At 35.7% G+C, this 21,792-nt stretch overlaps 1 protein-coding gene across 1 annotated transcript in view; it reads right to left on the bottom strand.

Annotated features, from left to right (window-relative positions):
* Positions 1-856: 856 nt before the first annotated feature.
* nAChRalpha1 (nicotinic acetylcholine receptor alpha1) overlaps positions 857-21,792 on the bottom strand; it is a 61,918-nt gene continuing 40,982 nt past the window's right edge. The window contains exons 4-10 of the mRNA XM_068301320.1: positions 20,545-20,589; positions 18,435-18,544; positions 12,564-12,744; positions 10,339-10,799; positions 10,062-10,276; positions 8,864-9,189; positions 857-7,806 (exon numbers count right to left, since the gene is read on the bottom strand). Of these exons, the coding sequence (XP_068157421.1) occupies positions 7,600-7,806; positions 8,864-9,189; positions 10,062-10,276; positions 10,339-10,799; positions 12,564-12,744; positions 18,435-18,544; positions 20,545-20,589 (1,545 nt within the window). The 3' untranslated portion in view covers positions 857-7,599. The remainder of the gene's footprint in view (positions 7,807-8,863; positions 9,190-10,061; positions 10,277-10,338; positions 10,800-12,563; positions 12,745-18,434; positions 18,545-20,544; positions 20,590-21,792) is intronic.

The raw sequence follows: 21,792 nt of genomic DNA, 5'->3' as shown, positions 1-21,792 counted from the left end.
AGTGTATCTGCATTTTGTATTTGTTTTTATATTTATGTTCATTTATATTGAGCAAATATTTTTTTTGTTTGTTAGTTTAGCATGTTTATAACTTTAATTTTTTGTTTTTTGTTTACGTTTTTTTTGTGGTGTTGTTTTCCCCAGTGAGCTGCAAGATTTTTAGTTTGTCTTGACTATTTTTTATTGTTTTTTTTCTTATTTTTTTGTTTGTTAAAAATCTTGAGACTTATAATGAAAATTTTACTATTCAAAAATGTACACGAAAAGGAAAGAAAACTTTTTAAATTATTTGTTCTTTGCAACATAAAGGGCTTAAAACCTAACGGCACCTAAGATTTATTACAAAAATTATACATATCTATATACGTGTATGTATATACATATATATATTTATATGTATACATTTAGTTCTATTATAATCTATTATAATGACTGACTTACAAATAAACATTTCAATTTATACACAATTTGATTCAAGTTCGAGTTCAAGTTTTGACTTTTAAGTTCTCACACACATTCAGCCATTCATTCAGACATACATTTTAGTGTCTAAAATTAACAAACTTTATAATACAAATTCACTGTAGATAGAATGTCCATCGAAAGGCTTTCGCCTGAAACTTTACATGAACTAGGAAATGTGTTAAAAATCTTGAATACTTTTCAAGGGATCCCATGAATTGGCAATATCTAACAAGTTATTTGCATCATTTGTGATAAATTGTTGTGTTTGCTATGTATGTGTGTGTTTTGTGTATGTGTGTGTGTGTTTCTATAGCGGATATTTTTTGTAATTGTGCTGAGAGTTTTGATTTAAGAATTAATTGCTTTAAAATTCAATTTCATTTACTGTTCCTTTTCAATGATTTTCCATGTTAATTATTTGATTTTTTTCATTTTCTTTTGGGGAAATATGATACAAAAGTCGATTTGTGTGTGAGTTTCATTTCTTAATTTGCACATTATTTAATGTTTTGTTTCGGAAGTTAATTATATTTAATTTAATATAATAAAAACATTTCAAATTCGTTTAATTGCCTTTGTTGCTGTTGTTGTTATTTTTTTGTGTTGTGTTTTTAACGCTGTGTGTGTGTGTATAATGAGGCTGAAAATGAGATTTTGCTGTTCTAAGTTATATGGTTGAAACCGTTTTTGTTGTTGATGTTTATTTTTAAAATATATTTTTTGTATTCCTTCTTTTTTGTCCTTTTTTTTTACATAATATTACGTTCTACGCAAAATGGCAACTCCAGAAAGTTAAGACAGAATGGATTTTTGAGAGAGAAGTTCGTTTTTGTGTTTTTGTTTCTATTGTCAGGTACTTGATATGATTTCTTTCGAGTTTAATAAATGAGAATTAGAATCAAGTAAGACCGACAGAGAGAGAGGAGAGAGAGAGAGAGAGAGAGAGAGAGTGAGAGAAAGAGAGAGTAAAAGTTAAACAGAGTCAGTGAGGAGAAGTATAAATTGAATTTAACCATTTTGCGTATTTGGTTTTCCTTTTATTTATTGTGTTCTCCTAAAAGTATGCCAGAAAATGTTATCTAAATGACTTCATCTCGTTTGCTGTGTGCCATATTGAGAGTGGGATGAATGTGTGGGTGTGTGCCTGTTGGTGTGGTAATAGCTTATCTTTGCCTTAACCAGCTGCAGTGCGCTTCCAATTATTACGTTGATTGCCCTCATTCAATTCAGTTAAGGGCTTTGTTTTTTAGCAATACGCAGACTTTGATTCTTTGTTGTGTTTGCTACAAAAGACGACCTTTGATTGGAAGACATACGATTTTATGTTTTTTGAATCTCAGGGTCAAGCCGCATATATATCAGATTACTTAGTTTTTCGTTTTTATTTATGTTTAATAACTATTTTTTTTGTTTCTTTTCTTTTTTGATTTCTTTAACTTACTGTAGCTATTGAGTATGATTAGAGTAGTGCCTAGGTCTGTATTTGTTTGTGTGTGTGTGTGTGAGTGTGTGTGTGAGTGGCCCTCAAAAGTAAGTAAATTCTACAAACTTCAAACATTGTAATACTCAAAAAAAGAAAGTTCATTAAAAAAAGTTTCTAGATAAACTGAAAATTAGTTCTTACTCAATGAAGTAATGGATTTATCCTCAAATGTTTTGTTAAATGGGCTGAAAGGAGAGATTTAGCTCAAAAAGTGGTAACTCCATTTCAAAATGAGATTTCTAAACAATATTTTAACTAAAAAAAGGGTCTGGAACTAAATAAAATTTCAAAAAGGGCTTCTTATTCTCTTCACCATTCTCGTTGACAGAGTTTTTGTGGTATATTTAATACTATTAAGTGCATTTCTTTTTGGTATTGGTGTATGTGTGTGTGTGTGTTTGAGTTTGGCTGTGTAGGACTTCGTTGTCGGCTGTAGTCAAAAGAAATTTTGTTTATTATTTTACCTGAAATAATATATCTATATCATCCTGAATTCCTGTTGCTTTCTATGTGGTTTTGGTTGAAGCCTAGGAAAAATGATTTATATACAATGCTAATGTTTGTGTGTGTGTGTGTGTGTGTGTGAGTGAGTGACTATATTTTCTTTTTAAATATGTATATACAATTATTCTCTATATATATATATATATATAAGTACTTAGCCACAATGTTAACTTCGAGCCCCATTTAGCGAAAGTGTTTAGGCTTATTCAACTAGATATTCATTTAGTTAAATTTGATGCACATATCTACGATTAATTCGTATATCATTTATATATGTATGTATATATATATATATTATTTATATGAACGTCCTTGCATTTTGTCTTATTTCGTGGCAGTATTGTAAATTACATATATTATTTTAGTTTTTATTTGTTTCATTTATTTGCCGAGCGGTGCCTCAAAATGTTGCTGCAAGCTCACTAAACATTTTGCTCTAAATATCCAAATGAAACGTAAATGAATTTTTCGAAAAAACCTAAACAAAAGGCAAATGCAAATTTAAAATGTTTGACATTATACTTAGCCATTAGATAATTTACAAAGTTACAACACGATTTGAATTAATAATTATCATTAATTGTTAAGGTAATGTGCAAATGAGCTGTACAATTAATGATCTCTTTGACTAACTGATTGATCTAATGGAATCTCCTTATATGACACCAGGCATTAGTTGAGGGCAATTGTCAAATTGAGAAAAGTCCCAAAGACCTCAAGAGGTAAACAGGAGAGAGAGAGAGACTCATTCATTAAGTCCATTAATGAGTGTTTTCATTCATTCTTCCTATCGACCCGTTTTCGACCTTTGATCTTTGGCCTCATATCATGGAAATGTCTCAGTTGATGAATGCCACAATTAATACCATGTCATTGGGGTTCCTTAACTGGACTGTCTGATTGATTGAATGAACATTGATTTTCCTTCTTTGCTTTGTTTATGAGCAAAACTGTTTTGATTATAACCTAAAAACACAACCAATGAGAGCATATACATGTTGTCTATGTATTTGACCTTAGTTTCATTTTGTTTCATTTTGTTTTTTTTTGGTTTTTTTTTTTTTTTTTTTTTCATTAAAACATGTGTGTTGTCAATATTTAACTATTTTATTTAAGTTTTTTTTTTTTTTTTTGTTGGTTTTTAGCGTGTCGATTTTCCCAAGTGAAACAATTTACAAAAATGGATTTTCTCTTTTAAAAAATGAATTGAGTTGGCTTTAACTTTAACAATCCATATTTTAAAGCCCCTATATAGAGATGTTTTATTTTTTGTGTGATTTGTTTAAAAATTGAAATCTCCTTGTCTTTGTATGTTTTTTTTTTTTTTTTTTTTTTTAATTAAATTTATTCACAGAAAAGTTACGCCATTTACTTGTCATTAGTTCTTCATCTTCTGTTTTTTTTATTTCTTTCTTTTTTTTTTTTTATAGATTTTTATCTTTTTCATAGTTGTTGATTGTCTAAAACTATAACAAAAGTCGATTTTTATCATTAGCTTTAATATATATTCTGCTAAGTAAATGAATAAAATTGTCAAAACGAAAGAAGAAATCAAAACCGAAACTCAAATTTGAAAGCCTAGCAAAATCAGTTTGAATTCGAATCAAGTCCAAAAGCTAATATTATTAAATATTTTTTATATATTTACAATTATTTTATGCATTTAACAAATGTTTTTTTTTTTGTTTTTACGAGGCCTGTGTCTGGTTTTAGTTCATATCCTTTTGAGTTCTTTTTAATTTATTAAGTGAAATTCGCCAGAAAAGTGTTGCAGCTGCTCTCCATTTAGTGGTTGATGTCTGTGTGTGTATATAATTTTATTCAGCCTTTTTTTTATTATTATTATTATTTATTTTTTTCTTAATGCCTTGTCAAAAACGGAGGTCGAGACAGTTGTCAAATGTGTTTGCTGCTTTTTTTTCTTTCTTTGGTTTTGGGTTTTTGTTCGGGTCGCTCGTTGCTCTCGTGTTTTGTGTATTGTTTTTTTGTTTATTCCACTTCATGTTTGTTTTAATTTTATAAGCTCAGTTTAATACCTTTTTTTTTTTGTTTTTTTTGTTTTATATTTGATGTGTTGTTTTGTGTTGTTGCTGGTTGGTTTAGCAAATTGTTTTGGCTGTGTTGGGTTTTTTTTTTGTTTATTAGTTGTTGCTTTTAATTTAATTGATTTATGATATTTAGTTTTTGTTTTGGTTTTTTTTTCTTTTCTTTTTGTTTGTTTATTTTAACATTTATATTAGGTTTTCATTTAATAGCTAAATATTTAAAAAATGTTAACTGTTGATTTTTTATGCACTTTACAATTTAAATATGCCCCAAGTGTTGGCATATTGTTGTTTAAATTTGGTTTTTAACTTTTGTTTGTTTGTTTAATTCGTGTTTCTTTTGTGGGTTTGTGTGTGTGCTTGATTTGGTCAACAAAGGCAGCTAAGAAATCATATATGATGGTATGTATGTATAGTTCTTGTATTTTGAGAAGAACAAAAAGTAACAAGCTAAATCAGAATGGTTAGAAACAACTTTGATAGTCCTGCTTAAGAGAGATGATAATGTCCTTTGTCAATACCCCGCTTAATGAAAGTCTGCCGCCAAGTGCAACTAGGCAAGAAAGCCATCTAAGCCCTCCCAAAGGAGTTGGAAAACTTTTCGAATCACCGTCTTTAAAATGCTCTTCAGGTTTCTTGTTCGAAGGATTAAAAACTCAGCAGATACGTTCGATTGACTCATTCGAAACGGTTTTTACTTTTAATTTGCAAATCTGTAATCTCATGGTGCAAAAATTTTCGAAATTTATTTTCCATTTTGCCTCTCACTCACTCTGCACTCTGCCTGGGTGGATTTTCGTTTCATTTAAATTGTCGCCGACTTGAGCAAAACTATTTTAATTAATTCACATTCGCAAATGCTCAGTATTTTCGATTAGGAATTTTAATTAAACTTTTTGTGCACGCACCGACCGAAACAGAAACAGGGAAAAAAAAAAAAAAAAAGGCCCAAGCACACTTGACAACTCTGACGACAATATTGTGGCAGGGTTGTCGCGGCATGCTCTGCTAATAGTTTCTTTTGCTTTTCATTTATGTTTCGCATATACAAAAAGTATATACATATTGTTGTTGCTGTTGTAATTTGCTAGTGGAATTGTGTACATGGGTGTGTTGGTATTCCATACACACACACTTTCGCACTCGCACACACACACACAGAGAGCAGTTGCATTCCTCGCTTAATTTGTTGCATGCTTTGCGGCGTTTACCCTGCATTGTAGTGGCAAAACTTTAGCAAAAATCAATTAAAAAAACGAAACGAAGCAGCAACCAAACCATGCAACCAACCTTGTGGCAGGTTCTGTTTGCTTTTCCATATACATGTGTATTTGTTTGTATGTATACGAACCAAAAGGTGAGCTCTCACTATATCGAGAGAAGGGATCGGAGGTATTCGGTTTGAGTTGGCAAATTTTTGGTTTGCCACTTTTGAAAGTAATTAAAAAGTTTGCTTTAAAATCAAGATCTCAAGCGAAAATTCTCTTTTGCGCAAATGAATAAACATAAATAAAAATGTGTTTATAGATGTATTTGTTTGTGTGTGTGTGTGTGTATAGGTGTTGAATTTAATGAATTTTGTTGTGGTTCAATTTTGTATTTCACTGACTTAAATTGCATTTAAATTTACTATTTAATATTAATTCTAGATAGATTAGTTTTACACGTATGTATGTAAATGAATGTTTATATATGTGTGTGTGTGTTTATGTGTCTATGTGGTTGTTGTTGCAGTGAAATTGTATTGTGTTTGATTTGGGCTTTAAAAACTGTTGTTTTTGTGTTGAACAACATTTTTGTAACTAAATTTATTTCAGAATTTTGCGCTTCTTTTAACCAAAGTTTGCCTTGATAGCAAAACCTTTTAGTTTTTTACTCGTCCCTTAATAATTCAAAATCTATTTTCGACTTACTGGCTAAATAATATGTAGAGAGTTAATCTTTATAAGTTTTACTTATTGGCTAGAAACAGTTTGTTTTTCTTTATCTTATTTTTTTGTTTTGTTTTCTTTTGGTATTTATGTTTTGTTTTTCCGAAATATTTGCTGGGACATAAATACTATTGGCTGGTGTGTTTCGTGTATGCAAGTGTGAGTGTATGTGTGTTGGTGTGTGTGTGTGTGTGTGTTTAAAACAATATGCAGCAAATAAATAAACAATTAAAATTGATTCGGCACGTACACAAATCGATAACATACACGCACACACACAGGCACACAAATATTAACTTACACAAGCACACCTACACACACACACACACCACATGCAAGCATACACACATACATACACATTGAACACATGCAGTCACATTTAAATTTAAAATGCAATTTTTAAAATATTTTTGTTTTCGTGTTATGTTGCTGTTAGTTAACGTTTTTTTTGTCGGTTTTTTTAGTTTTAATTTTTGTTGTTTTTTTATTTTTCTTTCACTGTGTGTGTGTGTGTGTGTTGTGTGTCTGTGTACCGTTAAAACTAAAAAATCAACAAGGAACTTTTTGGCGCTCAAAATTTGAATACAAATTACAAAACTCCATACGATTTTTACAACACTGGTCGATTACCACCATCACCAACACTTGGATGATGATCTTAATCACAATCATCCTCATCTTCATCATCATCATCGTACATACATACATCAAAAAACTTACTAACTAAATGTTTGCCTTGGCAATGCTTGCTGTTCTGTCCAACACAGTTTTTATTTTTCTGTTTTGTATCCTTGCCCAACGGTTAATCAACACTACTACATTTTACATACATATTTTTGATCAACTGCTCCAAACAACTCCAAGTATCCTTCCATCTCCATATGCCTTTTCGATTTTTTGTGTTATCATTTCGCAATGTTCGCTTCGCTCTTAGGACTTACAATGTATGCCATGAGGTTGCATTCTCAGTCACATTAACGTTGTCAACACTGCTCATGCTGGTGCCATTAGTGTTGTACAACGCTGATGCTTCTGACAGGCTGCTGCTGCTGCTGCTCATGGTATTGCTGGACATTGTATATTATCCACGATCATCATCGCGAGCGGCGAACAGGGTTCGCAACGAGCTGATGATTAGGTTCCACCAGCCCGCTGCGAACCCAAGTGGACGCTATAAGGTATTCTCGCTGCCCATCTTCAATAGTTCGAATTTCTTTTTGGCAATTTTCGAATAAAGTATATCAATCGGCTGCGATTGATCGTACAGACTTGGAGCTTGCAATATAATTAGTGCTGTACCGACCACGCAAGCGATTGCGAAAATCCAAAGAAACATACGATCCAAAACCATTGCAACGTATTTCCAATCCTCTTCGACCTGGAAAAATGTCAAAGCAAAAATAAAATTTATTATTATTAAATGTATTAAACAGTCAGTCAGTAAAAAGAAAAAGAAAAGGAGTAAAATAACGAAAAGAAGAAAGGTTCATCGATTTTATTTATATTATTTCAGTTTCGATTCGATATCACATTCAATTTCTTTTAAGTTTCAAGGAATTCCAAACGACTTGAAAATATATTCGAGCTAAAGTTCATTTAACCCTTGAAAAATTGAAGATTTTATTCTTTTTTTTGATAAATTAATGAAATCAACTTTTTCATGCGATGTGGTATCAGATTGAATAGTTTAGAAATCAAATAGCATCTGATTCGCTACCATATCAAAACTTTGCTCCACAATCATTGCCAAACTCAAACACACACACACACAGAATTGTGGGGGGGGGGGTGATGTGATGGGATAGGAGGAGGTAGACAAATGCCAAACTGCTCTTTGAAAGAGCAAACCGCATGCAGCCAACTTTATTGCTGCTACTTGTGCAGGGAGGTCCTGCTTGCTGCTCCTCCTCGTATTTGTGCACAAACAACTCAATCACTCAACTCGCTCAGTGGCGCGACTAGAGCGGAACCGGAACCGTCGGAGCGTCATTCTCGTTTACGATTTTTGATTAGAGAAAACGCAAGAGCAAACGTGATTTAACTGGCTTTGGGTAACGACGCTGACGTCGCTGATGGCGCAGACGACGCTGATGATGGCTAATGCGGGTTATCAAGTGCAGACGTAAACACCACAGTGCGGAGTCAGAGTCGGACTCCGACATGGTGGTAAACAGCCAGTCATCAGCCAACAATGATGACTGCATTCGATTGGAGGGAGCAAAGAAAAAAAAAATTGGCGAGAAATTGAACAGTTTTCGTTGAATTGGTAAACAGAGAGAATTGCGAATTGTGGAAGCTTCTGTAGGATGGAGAAGGGAATCACCATTGGGCAATCAAATTGCTTATTACATTTGGAACTTTGAATGGAATGAATTAATTGCAAACTGCTGGACCGATTTTACGTTGTTCGTTAGGAATAAAGTCTTTGTACTCACGCTTTCGAACTTGTCCTTGTTCTTCACATGCTGGGCTATGAAACGAGATCCTTCGATGGTCTTTTCCATTTCCCTGGCATAGGGTTTCTCGAATGTGGGACTGAGATCGGCAGCAGCAGCTGCTGCAGCCGCAGCCGCCGCCGCCGCAGCAGCAGCGGCTGGGCAACAGCCAGGACTGAGATCACCATTCAGGCCGCCCGATGGACTGAAGAGATCATCATCGGTACCGGGCAGTGGCAGTGAGGAAGGTAATGGCGGTTCACCGAAGCAATGGGCACTAATGCCGCCCGCTGCTGCCAAATCGAAGCGATGAGAGGCGGGTAAAGCTGAAATAAAGAATAAGACAAAAAATTGTCAAAGATAAAATGGATTCTTAAAAAAAACAAAACAAAGGAGAATGGAGGAAAGAATCCAGGAGATGGCATGGCATTAACAACATTAGGCAAATAAAGTTGAAGCAAATGCAATTTTGTAACTTTTCTGCTTTTGTCTTGGGGCACAAAGAAATGGCCAAGTGCAAAGGACAAAAAACGGAAACGGATGCTCAAGACGCTTCTGTTGCAATGTTGTGCACTGGCAGCAGCAACAACAACTACAATAATAGCAGGACAATAAGGAAACTCAATAAATAGTTTTCCTGTCTTTGCCTACACATTTCTCTCTGTTAAGTCCATTTCCATTTTGTGAAAGTTGCAGCTTTCGCGCTTGAAATGCGGCCAGGAAAATCATTACAAAACTTCAGCTAGTTGCGGCTGCAATTGAATTTCAATTTTGTTGTTACGGATATAAATGAAAGATTTCAATTTAATATGGGTACTCTATATATAATATATGTATGGAACTAACATAATAATTCACAACGAGCCAACGGCAACTTTTCACTTGGCCCAAAACTTGTGTTAATTGTCATAAATTATTTTCTTTTTGCCTTGCAAAACTTGTCACTTCAGCCGCGTGTAAATTGCATATAATTTTCAATGTTTAAATTTTCCTACATAGTATATTATAATGGACCGACTCTTTTGCTCTCTCTCTCTATCTTTCTTTTTGTCTGTTTTGGCTTAAGCCAGTTAAAAAACATACATAAATTTCAAGTGCCTAAGTTTTCTTTTACACAAAAGAAAATGAAAGTTTTTAGTTTTGAGTTTGAAGGAAAAGTTTTTGTGTTTTCCTCAGATTTGTGTAGATGAAAACTCACCTGGTATGCCATAGTCACCGCTGAAACGTTTCGTATCATAGTTGACAAACTTATCCACATCCGGCGGCAAATGAAAGACATCGGTGAGCACCTCAGTTGGCGGTTGATCCTCTTCGGGCTCCTCCTTCTTTGGCCGCTCAATGCAAAGCAATTTAGGCAGGATTTTAATAAAGATACGTTGCACCCACGGAGCCATCCGATGTGTTACAGGTGATCTGGAAAAAAAATTCAACATTGTCTTACTGACATGTACACAAATTGAGGTTTCAAAACTCACCTGAAGTTCACATTGAGCACTGCAATGGTGACCACAACAGAGAGCGTGACCAGCATCATAGTGAATAGTAAATATTTTCCTAAAAGCGGCACTGTCAACGAGGTCGGCGGTATAATTTCGGCGAGCAGCAGAAAGAACACAGTCAACGATAGCAGAATACTGATACACAATGAGATTTTCTCGCCCGAATCGCTGGGCAGATAGAAAACTAACACCGACAGGAATGATATACCCACACAGGGTATAATCAAATTAACGGTATAGAAGAGAGTCTTGCGCCGGAGTGTTAGATTGAATACAATATCTAGATAGGGTTCTTCACAGCAGCTATAAAATTTCTCATTTCGCACCGCTGGCACACGCATAATATCCCATTCGACGGAAATGTAATAATCCTGCAGATCGATGCCAACCTCAATGTTATCCGAATCGGCAGTTTGTTTCAAGTGACGCAAATCAACCTGGTTGAGAAAGGAAAAGGGGGAAAAAGGGATATTTTAAAGAGGCAGTTCAAAAAGTCACGTCTTAGGTCTCTCTCGAGACTCGCAGCGTTTCGCAGCTGTTTCTTGTAAACTTTACTGATTTATGTCCTTGACAAAACACCTGCTTCTATTCTCTCTTCTATTATTTTCCTCGAACCCAATCATATTGCTATTTATGTTGATTTCTGTTGCCACCATTTCCATTTCATTTGGACAAGGAGGAAAATCAAAGGTTATGGTGATGGGCGATCACTTTGACAAATTTTTGACAATCATCAATTGAGCAAAGCGAATTGTTTTGCCCCCATCCCAACGATGGGTTTCCCCCATGCCTGCTGATGGCTGCTCGGTGATAAGTTTCGCTCACGTGCTACACGGAACGTAAATGACATTTGTGTAAATTTCAACATTTCTTTTTCATTTCAATTTAAGTTTATTTGCCATTTTGTCAGTGTGTGAGTGTGTGTGAGTGGGGTTCGAAGCTTGTGAATTGTTACTAAAGATAGCTACCAAATCCAATTTGAAGCATTTGCCATTTTTTCAAATGTCTTCTGATTTTCATTTGGCTTTGTATATATCTATCTATGAATTCAAATAAATATTAATTTCAAAATTTAGTTTCTGGTTTTCTAATTCACTTGCTTAACTTTCTATGACTAGATTTATTTGTTCAACTTAAAGCACTTAATCACCAATTTTGTGTCCTGTTTTTGTCGGAATAATAAAGAGAGAAATTGAAAACGTCTAGCCCACTCCGGGGAAGGTTCATGGGAATGAAAATAAGGTTTAGGGTCGGCTGGGGCAATCATTAATACCTCGTATTACATTCGAGCTGACAATGTAAAATGGCACATGGAGCCAAAAGCAGAAAGCAGAAAGGAAAAATAAAAAACGGATCTCAAAGTCAATGAAGCATGATAAAATTTGCGATGCGTAAAAGAAACGCTAACCAAAAGAAAAAAAAAAGGAAGAAGACGAAAAAATGGATGTTGGGGTCCTGTCATTTTTTGTTGGTAATGATTAACACGAACTTCAGACATCCTCTCACCTAATGGAGCAACAGTTGTGCGGCATTTTGTCTTTTTTTTTTTTTTGCTTTTTTCGCCATTTGACAAACGAGTTTTGGCAAAACTTTTTTTCCATTATTTTTTGCGAAAGGCGTGGCCTAGTAGGTTCATTAAACGCAGCTGCTGGCTGTTATCTCTCTCCACACACACTAAGAGCCGCCATGTGATGATTTATAATATGACAGGACGAAAAGCGAACGTGTCAAGTGTGCAAAAGAAATGATACAACAACAAAAAACATTAACATCAATATTTTCCAAATATATAAATATAATAATACAAAAAGCGGAGAAAAAACCAAACGTAAATCAATTGAGAGCTTCGTCCTTCTTTTGTCTTTCCCTGTATTGCATTTAATGGTTTTATAATCGAGTATAAAAAAAAAACGCTTTTGATTAGCTGGCAGTCAGTCAATCAGAATCAAAACCTAACCGCAGCTCTTCACATCATTGAAATTGATGGATGGGGCATAATCTGAACTTGGACAGAATTGCCAGCTGTTGCCTCATCAAACCAAAAAGAGAAAAGATAATCAAAAATTGTGACACGCCTCATTTGATTGACAAGAATCACTAGGATATCAAAGTAGGCCGAGGAGCTTTAAGAAAACGAACTCTTTTCCTAGGATGCGAAATCTAACGTTTCTTAAGTCTGTAATTCTCTGTCATTCACTTACCATATAACCATCATAGGTCCAAGAGCCGAATTTCATAAAACATGTTTGTTCATCGAATGGAAAAAATTCGACATCAATTTCGCAAAATGATTTATAAATGGCAGGTGGTTTCCACACAACTTTTCCTGTATGATGAAGAATTGCTTTGGTCATTATTGTCACTTCATAGTTGCCATCGGCGCTGCAAAAATAATGAAACAAAAGGCCAAAGATTAGAATGAGACATGTATATATTTCATATATGTTATATATTTTGGATTTTATCTATTGCTTGCTTGGCTTGGAAACAAGCTCAAAATTGCTGAACTAATTAAAAATACATTTTAGCTTCTAATTAGAAATTCGTTTTGTGCAATAAACCAAAGAAAAAAAAAACAAGGAAAGAGAAAAAAATTTGGCCGAAATTGCTGCTAATGTTATTTTAGTTAGTTGGTAGTAGAGTACGCCTTCTGGTTCATCTTTAACTCCCCCTCCACCACCAAGTAAGCCTAGTCCATTAGCTGGCAAGGTCCTTGTGGCCATAGCCGTTGGCTACACAGTGGGGCCGGATCTACTACAGTGTCTACACTACTAAATCTGAAATCCAAAAGCAAAGCATTTTAAAATGTTATTACTACAACAACAAGAACAACGAGAGAAAGTGAGAAAGAGACCAGCAGCAGGAGCAGGCAACGTGAGGCGAAACCATTAATGGCTAAAAACCATTTAAAATGGCTGCCGGCAAATGCACACCGAAATAGAGAGAAAACGAGATAGATGGAAAGAGCAGTAGACACACAGAGAGATGTGGCGATAAACTGAGAGAGAACCAGAGACAAAAAAGGCAAAAAAAATAAAGAAAGAACAAAAAGTTTATAACCGAAACCGAAAAACCAAAACCACGCCTGGGGGTCACCGCAATTGCAGCCATTATCTTAACGGTGATTCACACACACACACACACAGACACAGAGGGAACAAGAGAAAGACAAGGGGAGTCGGACAATGTGGCGTATGAGTGTCATCATTGTGGTAGTAGTCATCCTGGTCACAGGCCGATGGCGCCTGCCGCGTCTATCAACGCGTTAATCTCAGCGCCACACAAAGACAAAGGCAGAGACACAAAAAATGGGCCAGATATGGCGGGGGGCATCTTTGTATTGTGGACAAAGTTTCGAGGTTCAGCCAGATATCAAAAGCGGTGCACTGTGGTCAAAAGCTCAACAAAAAACCCAAATAATTCAATTAAAACAAAGAAAAACATTTCATAAGATGCACAGAGAATGAATTTATTTTTTCCTTATTGTTTATTTTTTTGGCAAAATTTGCAACACTCAACGAATGGATATTTCATAGTTCCACCATGAACCAATGTATGTTTTTCAGTCTATGCCAAGTCAGAGCTCGCCAGAGGCCAAAAGACAGAGAAAAAAGGAAGAGCAAAACTTTCTGCTGACTTTGTTTCTATGTACTATTGATGCTGCTGCTCCTGATGCTGCTGCTGGCGGTTCTATTGCCCAACGTTGCCCTAGCTACTCTGTACGCATTTTTTTTTGTATTTTTATAAATCTAATGAAAGATAATGAAATTTTATTTCGTTTCTTTTGATTTCAACGCAGTTGTCGTCAGCTTTCAGGCTAAAAACTAAAAGCCAAACGGCAGTTTGAAAAAGAATCATAGAGATAGAAAAAGGGCAGAGAAGTAGCACTGAAACAGAGAAAATGGTGAAGGGGGAGAGGGGGAGTAACACACAATAATAGAATTAAAGTGGCAATGGCTGTGGCTGTGGCTGTAGCTGTAGCTGTGTTCCCTGTTCCTGTTCCTGATGCCTCGTTCCTAAAGCTATTCCCAGCTAGCAGCTAGTTGTTGGGTGTGGCTGACTCTAGGTCCAACACCAACACCAAAGTCTCGGGGTTCACAAAAGTTCAGGCTGATAATAAAGTTGTCAACAACATTCATTTAATTAAAGAAAACAAAGCCAAAAGCAAAGCACTTTGGGAATATCATGTGGAGCGCCAGTGACTCTGGCCGAGGAGGGAGAAGTGGTAATGTTGGGTGGTAGCACTGGTCGGCAGTCGGCAATGGGAGTCATGTGGGAGTCTAATACTTAGGCAGAAGAGATTTATGGCATTCAGCTAATATGGCCTCTCCAAATGGTAATACGCTTTTTGTTTGATTCTCCACAGAGTCATGGAGGCGACTGAGTTCCTGTATGTGTGTAGGTTGGTATATGTGTTTGTGGCATATGTGGGTGTGCGGTTCTTTAAATTTTTAGTAAATAGTTTCGTTTAACATGTTAAAAACAGAATTCTGAAGCATTCTTTTATATAACAACTTCAAAGTGGAAGTTTTACTTTAATTAAAAATTCTTATATATAATGAACCTATCTTTCAATCCAACATATATTTTTATCTGTTATATAATCTCATGAATCAATTTGGGTAGTTAATTATTGAACGACCCTCGTTATAATACTACTCCATATTTCTGGCTCATTAGCTTAACAATTTGCCATTCTGTTTACTCACTTCTAATGTATATACTAGCACATAGCATTAACCACTAAATGCGGCCAAAATAAGCTCCATTTCTGTCTCTGACTGACTCAACCATAAACCGAGACCAACATGGCTAAGATTTAGGTAGACCATTGGCAATGGCATATACATAAACTGAGCAAACATAACAAGACTTTCGCTAATGCTGGCTGGCCCCTCGTTCTTTACACGGATGGCATTTTAATTTCTTAGATTAGCATGAAAATTAATTGCTAGAATTAGGCGGCAGAGTTTGCAGTTGTTATTGTTGTTGCTCAAATGGATAATGATGCTACTAACATCACCGCCAACACCAACAGGGAGAGAATTGCGAAAATTGCAATTAAAAATTGACAAACGTTTTCCCTAAACAACAGCAACAATAAGAACAAAGTGCATTTTCCTGTGCCCGTGTGCCACAAACAATTACAAAAACACAAGTCCAACCACGTGCAATAAATTACAAACTTTTGACGCTTGTTTCGCATTCTTTTCTAGGCCAAAAACATGGCGACCGTGAATGCTTTTCCCCTCTCTGCATGTGTGTGTGCTTTAAGTGCCTCACGCACATACAGGTATTTGTTGTTATTGTTGTTGTTGTTGCTGCTGCTGCTGGTGGCACAAATTTGGGGCATTTACAAAGGCCCTGGCCAACTATTTATTTCGCCTGCTATTCCGCGTTTAGCAGACAATTAAACATTTTTCATTGCATACAAAATGCGAGGCAAACAAACGCAAGGCGAACAAACAAACAACAACGGCAATGTAAAATATTGCACCATCACCATGTGTGTGTGTGTGTGTGTCTCTATCCTTGTGAGTATGTGTGTGTGTGTGTGTGCGAGACAATAAACGGGTTTTTGTTCAACTCTGAGCTTACATTTGCATTTAAAATTACTGACAAATACACTTGAAGAAATATCCATATAATCAGAAGGATAACAACTTCCTTCCTCTTTACAAGAGTTATGACAGGACTACCAACGGGATATTTTAAACATTTTGAGAAAGTTAGTCTTACTTAGCCTAAACAGATACCAACTTTTGCTAAATACACTTTGTTTATAATACATTAATTAACTGTTTGTTACTATGATAAAGTTAGTTAATATCATCAACCATTTTTCATAGTGTGGCCAAAAAAATCAGTGGATTTTCTCCATACTAAATGGGACATCTGTGCACTTTTTTGTAACTCAATTTTCAGGCCCATACTTTACCATATGGAACGCTATTGATGGGCTTAAATATTTTGAGGACAAATAACTTGAATTTTCTTTCTGAAATTGATAAGATTTAAGGATTTATTTTGGAATTTGCAATTGAAATCGTTAAAAAAATCTTGTGCGGGCCATAAAAAAGAAGGAAAAACATTATATAAAGATATATAGGGAAGAAAAAAAAAATGACCATAAGCCATCACCTAGATTTGGCACTAAATTAAATGGACTTTACCCAATGGCAATTTGGATTGGCAAGCCCAGAACCAGAGAGCGCAAATACAATTAAGTACAAGTGTCCGATGTGAACAAAAGACACTTCAAGTTCAATTTTATGGCGTCAAATGTGCCTTTGGAACGACAGTCGGCGGTGTGAAGCGGAGTGACGTGAAGTGGAGGCCACAAACCAAAGCATGGCTTCATTATGGCTCGTACAAATTATTTGCAGTTTAAAGAAAGCCAAAAATAAAAGCAAAAAAGGAAGCAAAAACGTAGCAGAAGGAAAAACGGCAACCATATAACACGCACTCTACTCGAATAACTCTCTCCCTGTGCCCTCTTGCTCGTCCTTTTTTCAAACTCCGTCGCTGGCTCCGTCTTCGTCTCTGTGCATATAGCTATAGTTACCCACAATGCTTTTGTCGTTTTGTGTTGTTGGCAAATGAAATTTAAGCTTTTTCCAAGCAATAAATTACGAGTTTTTATGACGCTGCCAAGAAGAGCGAAAAAAAAAAAAAAAGATGAGAAGAAACCAAAAAGGAAAAGGAGAAGACGAACCGAAAAACAAGAAGTAGATGCTCTGTATTATATAGTTGAATGAGAGCGAAAGAGAAAAATAAATTTTATATGTATATACTTACATATATTGTGTATATATCTAGAGTACAATATAAAAAGGCCAATACGGCACATAAAGCGCGTAAGCCGATCTGGCAAAGCAACAGTAACAACACCAACAGACAGAAATAAGAGTTTCAACAATGTCCAGGACATTTGTAGACACTAAAGTGCCTCTGCCTGTGTCTGGGTCTGGGCCTCAACCCACCAGGCACATCGACCAAAGTCAAGTGTTTGACCAGCGAAGCTGAAAAATGGCCAACTGCTACAGTGGGGCACTGGTTTTTTGGCTTTTCATATAAAATTAAGATACAAACATCTGTCACAAAAAAAAACTCTTCAATCTGTATTGATCTTTTACTTTAGTTTTTTTCTATGTATTAAAGGAAAGGCTATGAATTGGCATCTTTAAAGAATGTATACGGTTTCCGTAAGTTTACTTTGTTCAAACTCCATAATGATTTATTTAAAGATAATTAATAAATGTAATATAAGTAAATTTAAGAAAAAGCAAGAGGCTAATCATGAGATTTTTTGAGAATTTTAAGACTGTTTTTAAAGCCAAATTAATCCCAAGTGGACGACGGCTTTTAGATAGTTAAACAAATGAAGCCCCTTTTAACAATTTTCGATATTTTAGTTTCTTTCTAAATGTATATAATTTTAGTTTTTCTCTCCTCAGTCTCTGCATTGATTCTATAGTGTGTGAGTTTACTGTGTGTTTTTTCCTCTCTTTTGTTTTGATTATGTTTGCTGTTCCTTGTCTCCCCATCCAATGCAACGCAATACGACACAGCAGCGGCAAATTATAATAATTACAGCGAGCGTAACAAAAACAAAATGTCCAATTTCAAGACAGGCAGACAAGTGGGCCAACCCCTCTGCATCCACCCATTGTCTCTCACATCCTCTTGCTCTTGGCAATTGTTCTTCTGCCTCCTTTAGGCCCCTGCTTTGGGGTTCCGCTCCTTTCCTCTTTCCTCCTTATTTTGCTTTGTTTTAGCCCCATCTCATGTTACATTGAAATAAAAATACGTTAATCATCGGCTGATAAATGGCCAGCCAAGCAAAAGAAACAGTTTACTTTGATTTATGCGACCCCCCAATGTGACCGCCTCTTCTCCCACCTCCGCCACCGGCTGCGCCCCTGCCTTGAGCTCTCCGACGCTGCCATCGCATCATTTGGGCAATTATGCAAATGGCTAAAGTGGCTTCAGGCGCCGCCACAAATCCCAATCCCAATACCAATCCTCAATCCCAAGCCCAGAGAGTTAAGCGAAAATTAGTCGGCACTTACTTGTTATAGAGCACAATATCCGGCAGCCATATATGCTCGGAGGGTACATGCAATGTATCCACGCCGCCATAGTCATCGGGATTCCACTTCAATTTGTAATCGTTCCATTCCTAAAAACAAAACAAAAAAAAAGCGTGGAAAACACACAAAAACCGAAAAATTAATTGTTTTCATATATGCAAAACGGAATTATTGATGCTAATTTATGGTCTTTTTTTTGTGTGAATGTGTGTGTGTGTGTGTGCATGTGTGTGTGCAATACAATTGTATATAAATTGTTAGATGTATCAACATGTATTGCAGAATTCCAACGATTAGAGTATATGTATATGAATATTTTGTGAATATTGCATTATGTGGTTCACAGCATTTAGTGCCGGTTCGTTGTGGGTTCTGGAGTGTTTGGGATTCGGCTTTTTGGTTTGGTTCAGCGTTTTGTTATTGCAATTGGCGAATTCATTAATTATGCATTAATTTATTGGTCGCTAAGCTGTTGGCATTAAATTACTTTCTCATAATGGAATTCCGATGCGATTCTGTTTTTATTGCTTTATGCATAACTGTAATTATATTGATTGTCCTTCACTTGTGTATCTGTGTATGTGTGTGTGTATGTACGCTACGCTTTCATATTGCCAGCTATTCACAAAGGGATTAAGCTTCAAATGGAGTACAGAACGGAAAAAAAAGCCATAGTAATTACAAGAACAAAATACTTGTAATATACCTTAAAGGGTTATACTACATGGCACAATTAAAAATTTGTTTATTTAATTGTAATCTGAATGTAATTCCATGGCAAAAATTATCATTATTTAATTGTTAATACTTCTTCACTCGTTCTAAATAAAACAATGAAAATTCAATGGCTCTAGATAGCATTATTAAAAATTCCATTGATTTCTTTTTCGGCATTCAGCTTTTGTTTATGCAATTCGCATTAAAATACACACCGAAAAGCAAACAGAAGCAAACTCAAACATTTATGAGCTTACGTGCGCAAGCGCTTGCGGCTCTATTGACATTCTGTTGCATATTTATGGGCGAATTGCCCAACCGCAATGTATACACACTTAAACACACACGCCAGCACGCATACAAAACATTTAGAGAACAGTTAATAGGCAAACTTATTGCAAACGAGGGCCCTAACAAAAGTTTCTAACGCATATAACTTTATTCATATTTATATTCATTCGTCAAGAGGTCACTAGTTTGTTTATATTTGTAGGGTCAATGCAGAATCCTCCACCGACATATGATTTTAACTTTGAGAGAGCAAAGAGAAGACAGAATATACATAATCTGATTTTTATTAGAATTTTTACCACAGGATGCATTCTAAATACATTTTGTTTAAATTTCGCATATAGAAAAGATATCTATCGAAAATTTATTAGACTTTCTTGTGTTTTATGTCTAATGACAGCGCCTTTCGCATTGTTTTTAGTTTGCCAGCATAGTAAAGCGGATACCCATGGAGTTTGATGCATAATTTATATATTTAATTTCAGCTAGCAGCTTTTCTGTTGTCAAATTGTGGGAACCCAAAATGGTTAGCATAAGCCATGCAAGTCATTGAATTGCAATTTGTGAGTGGAATTTGCATGCAAAAATATCCTGAGGGTTCTCCGATTGGATTGGACAAAACTTTAAATGCTTAAAAGCCAACTGAAAGGAAGGGCGATGGACAAAAGTTTTGGAGATGGCTAGGAAAAACGGAAGCCAAGCCAATTGATATTCCTTTTTTTTTACCATTTTCTATTTCAGCAGCCAGAAACTACCAGCTACCAGCCGCCATCCGTCGCATTAGTGCAAAGCCAATGGACATGTAGCCATAGTTGAGTGGCCACCAATGCAAGCTCTCGAGCCAAGCGCTCGACACTTGGCCAAGTTGGGAATTTTTTGGCATAATGCAAACGCATTTTAGTTGGGTTTGGGTTTCGTTTTTGGGGTTTGGTATGAAATCATTTTGCATTCGATTGCAACGAAGCATGCAAATGGCAAATTCATGTTAGACGGATGCCAGACTTATGTACAGTTGAGTAAATTCATTTAAATTTATTATTATTATTTTATTTGTGTTTGTGTATTGATTGATAAAACTTACCTGCTCCACCCACACATTGGTAGTCATAATTTGATTCTTTAAATTCTGCAACGAAAAGTAAAACGACAAAATATTTTAGTTTAGTCGGGGAACAAAATATTTCTCAACTGAGTGACAACTCATCAAGTAGGAAATGAAATGAAACTAAACTGTAGTGAAAGTTTCACTCTTCGCATGTTTGGTCAGTTGCATAGTTGAGAATCAGTTGAATCAGTAGTGAAATTTGAAATACCCTTCCATTCATAGCATGCCTATGGCTTATAAAACATCATAAGCATTGAGAGAGATAGTGAATGAAAAACATAAGATTTTTTGTATGATTTCTACCAGCTTAACTTGAACGCTTTGCTCATTGAAAGGGTATTCAAAATCCTTAAAGCATCATTGAGTTTTAATCAATTTATGTGGCGTGGCAAGAACCACCCATCTATCTGAGCTACCAGTAAGTGAAACTAAGAGGGGAACCTAGCAGCAAGTGGGGCCAACTTGAGTTGAGTTGGCAGATGCAATTAAAGTTAAGAGCAGCTAAAGTTTAAGTACCCAACTGCGGTAAGCCGCGAAATGGATTAAACTTTAGCTCAACTATAAAAACAAATGAGGCAGATGGATGGATAGATCTAGTTAGATATAAACCAAAATGTAGACACAGCTCTGTTGCCTAAAGTGTGCTATAATTAACATACCAAACATAAGGAAATCCTGAACAAAAATTGCTTCAATTTAAATTTACATTTCAAGTAAGAGAAGACCGAAAAAAAATAAAGAAAATTAATATTTTAATCATTTCCTACCTTTACGGAGATGCTATAAATAATTCAAGCATATTATCAACCCAGCCAAAAGCAAGTGCTCTAATTTGCGTCTTAACAGATCTACGCACGATGGCACTCAGGGTTTTCCCTCCCACACCCACCACAACCCCCAGTTCTTAGTCATATACACACGCGGTCGCGGAAGTCACAGAAGCCTCATGTCAGGCAGAAGCTCTCATTACTTTTATGGCTGCTGCCATCTTGTGAATCTGCTCCCAACCTCCGTCTCTCTATCACCATCGCATCCCTTTCATATTTATTTACCCACCAAACCAACTCATTAGACTTGGGAAGGCAACCAAGAGGAAGGGAGGGGCAGGGAGCACAACCTGAGATATAACGAACTGAACGCAATAGAAAAAAATTAGAAAACGATAAAATTGCGGAATAAATCACTTAAGCGTTGAAAAATGTAATTAACGACAAAATGATAATG

This window comes from Drosophila tropicalis, unplaced genomic scaffold (assembly GCF_018151085.1).
Source record: "Drosophila tropicalis isolate 14030-0801.00 unplaced genomic scaffold, ASM1815108v1 contig_878, whole genome shotgun sequence".
NCBI classification, from domain to species: Eukaryota; Metazoa; Arthropoda; class Insecta; order Diptera; family Drosophilidae; genus Drosophila; species Drosophila tropicalis.
This window is presented reverse-complemented; position numbering and strand designations above follow the sequence as displayed.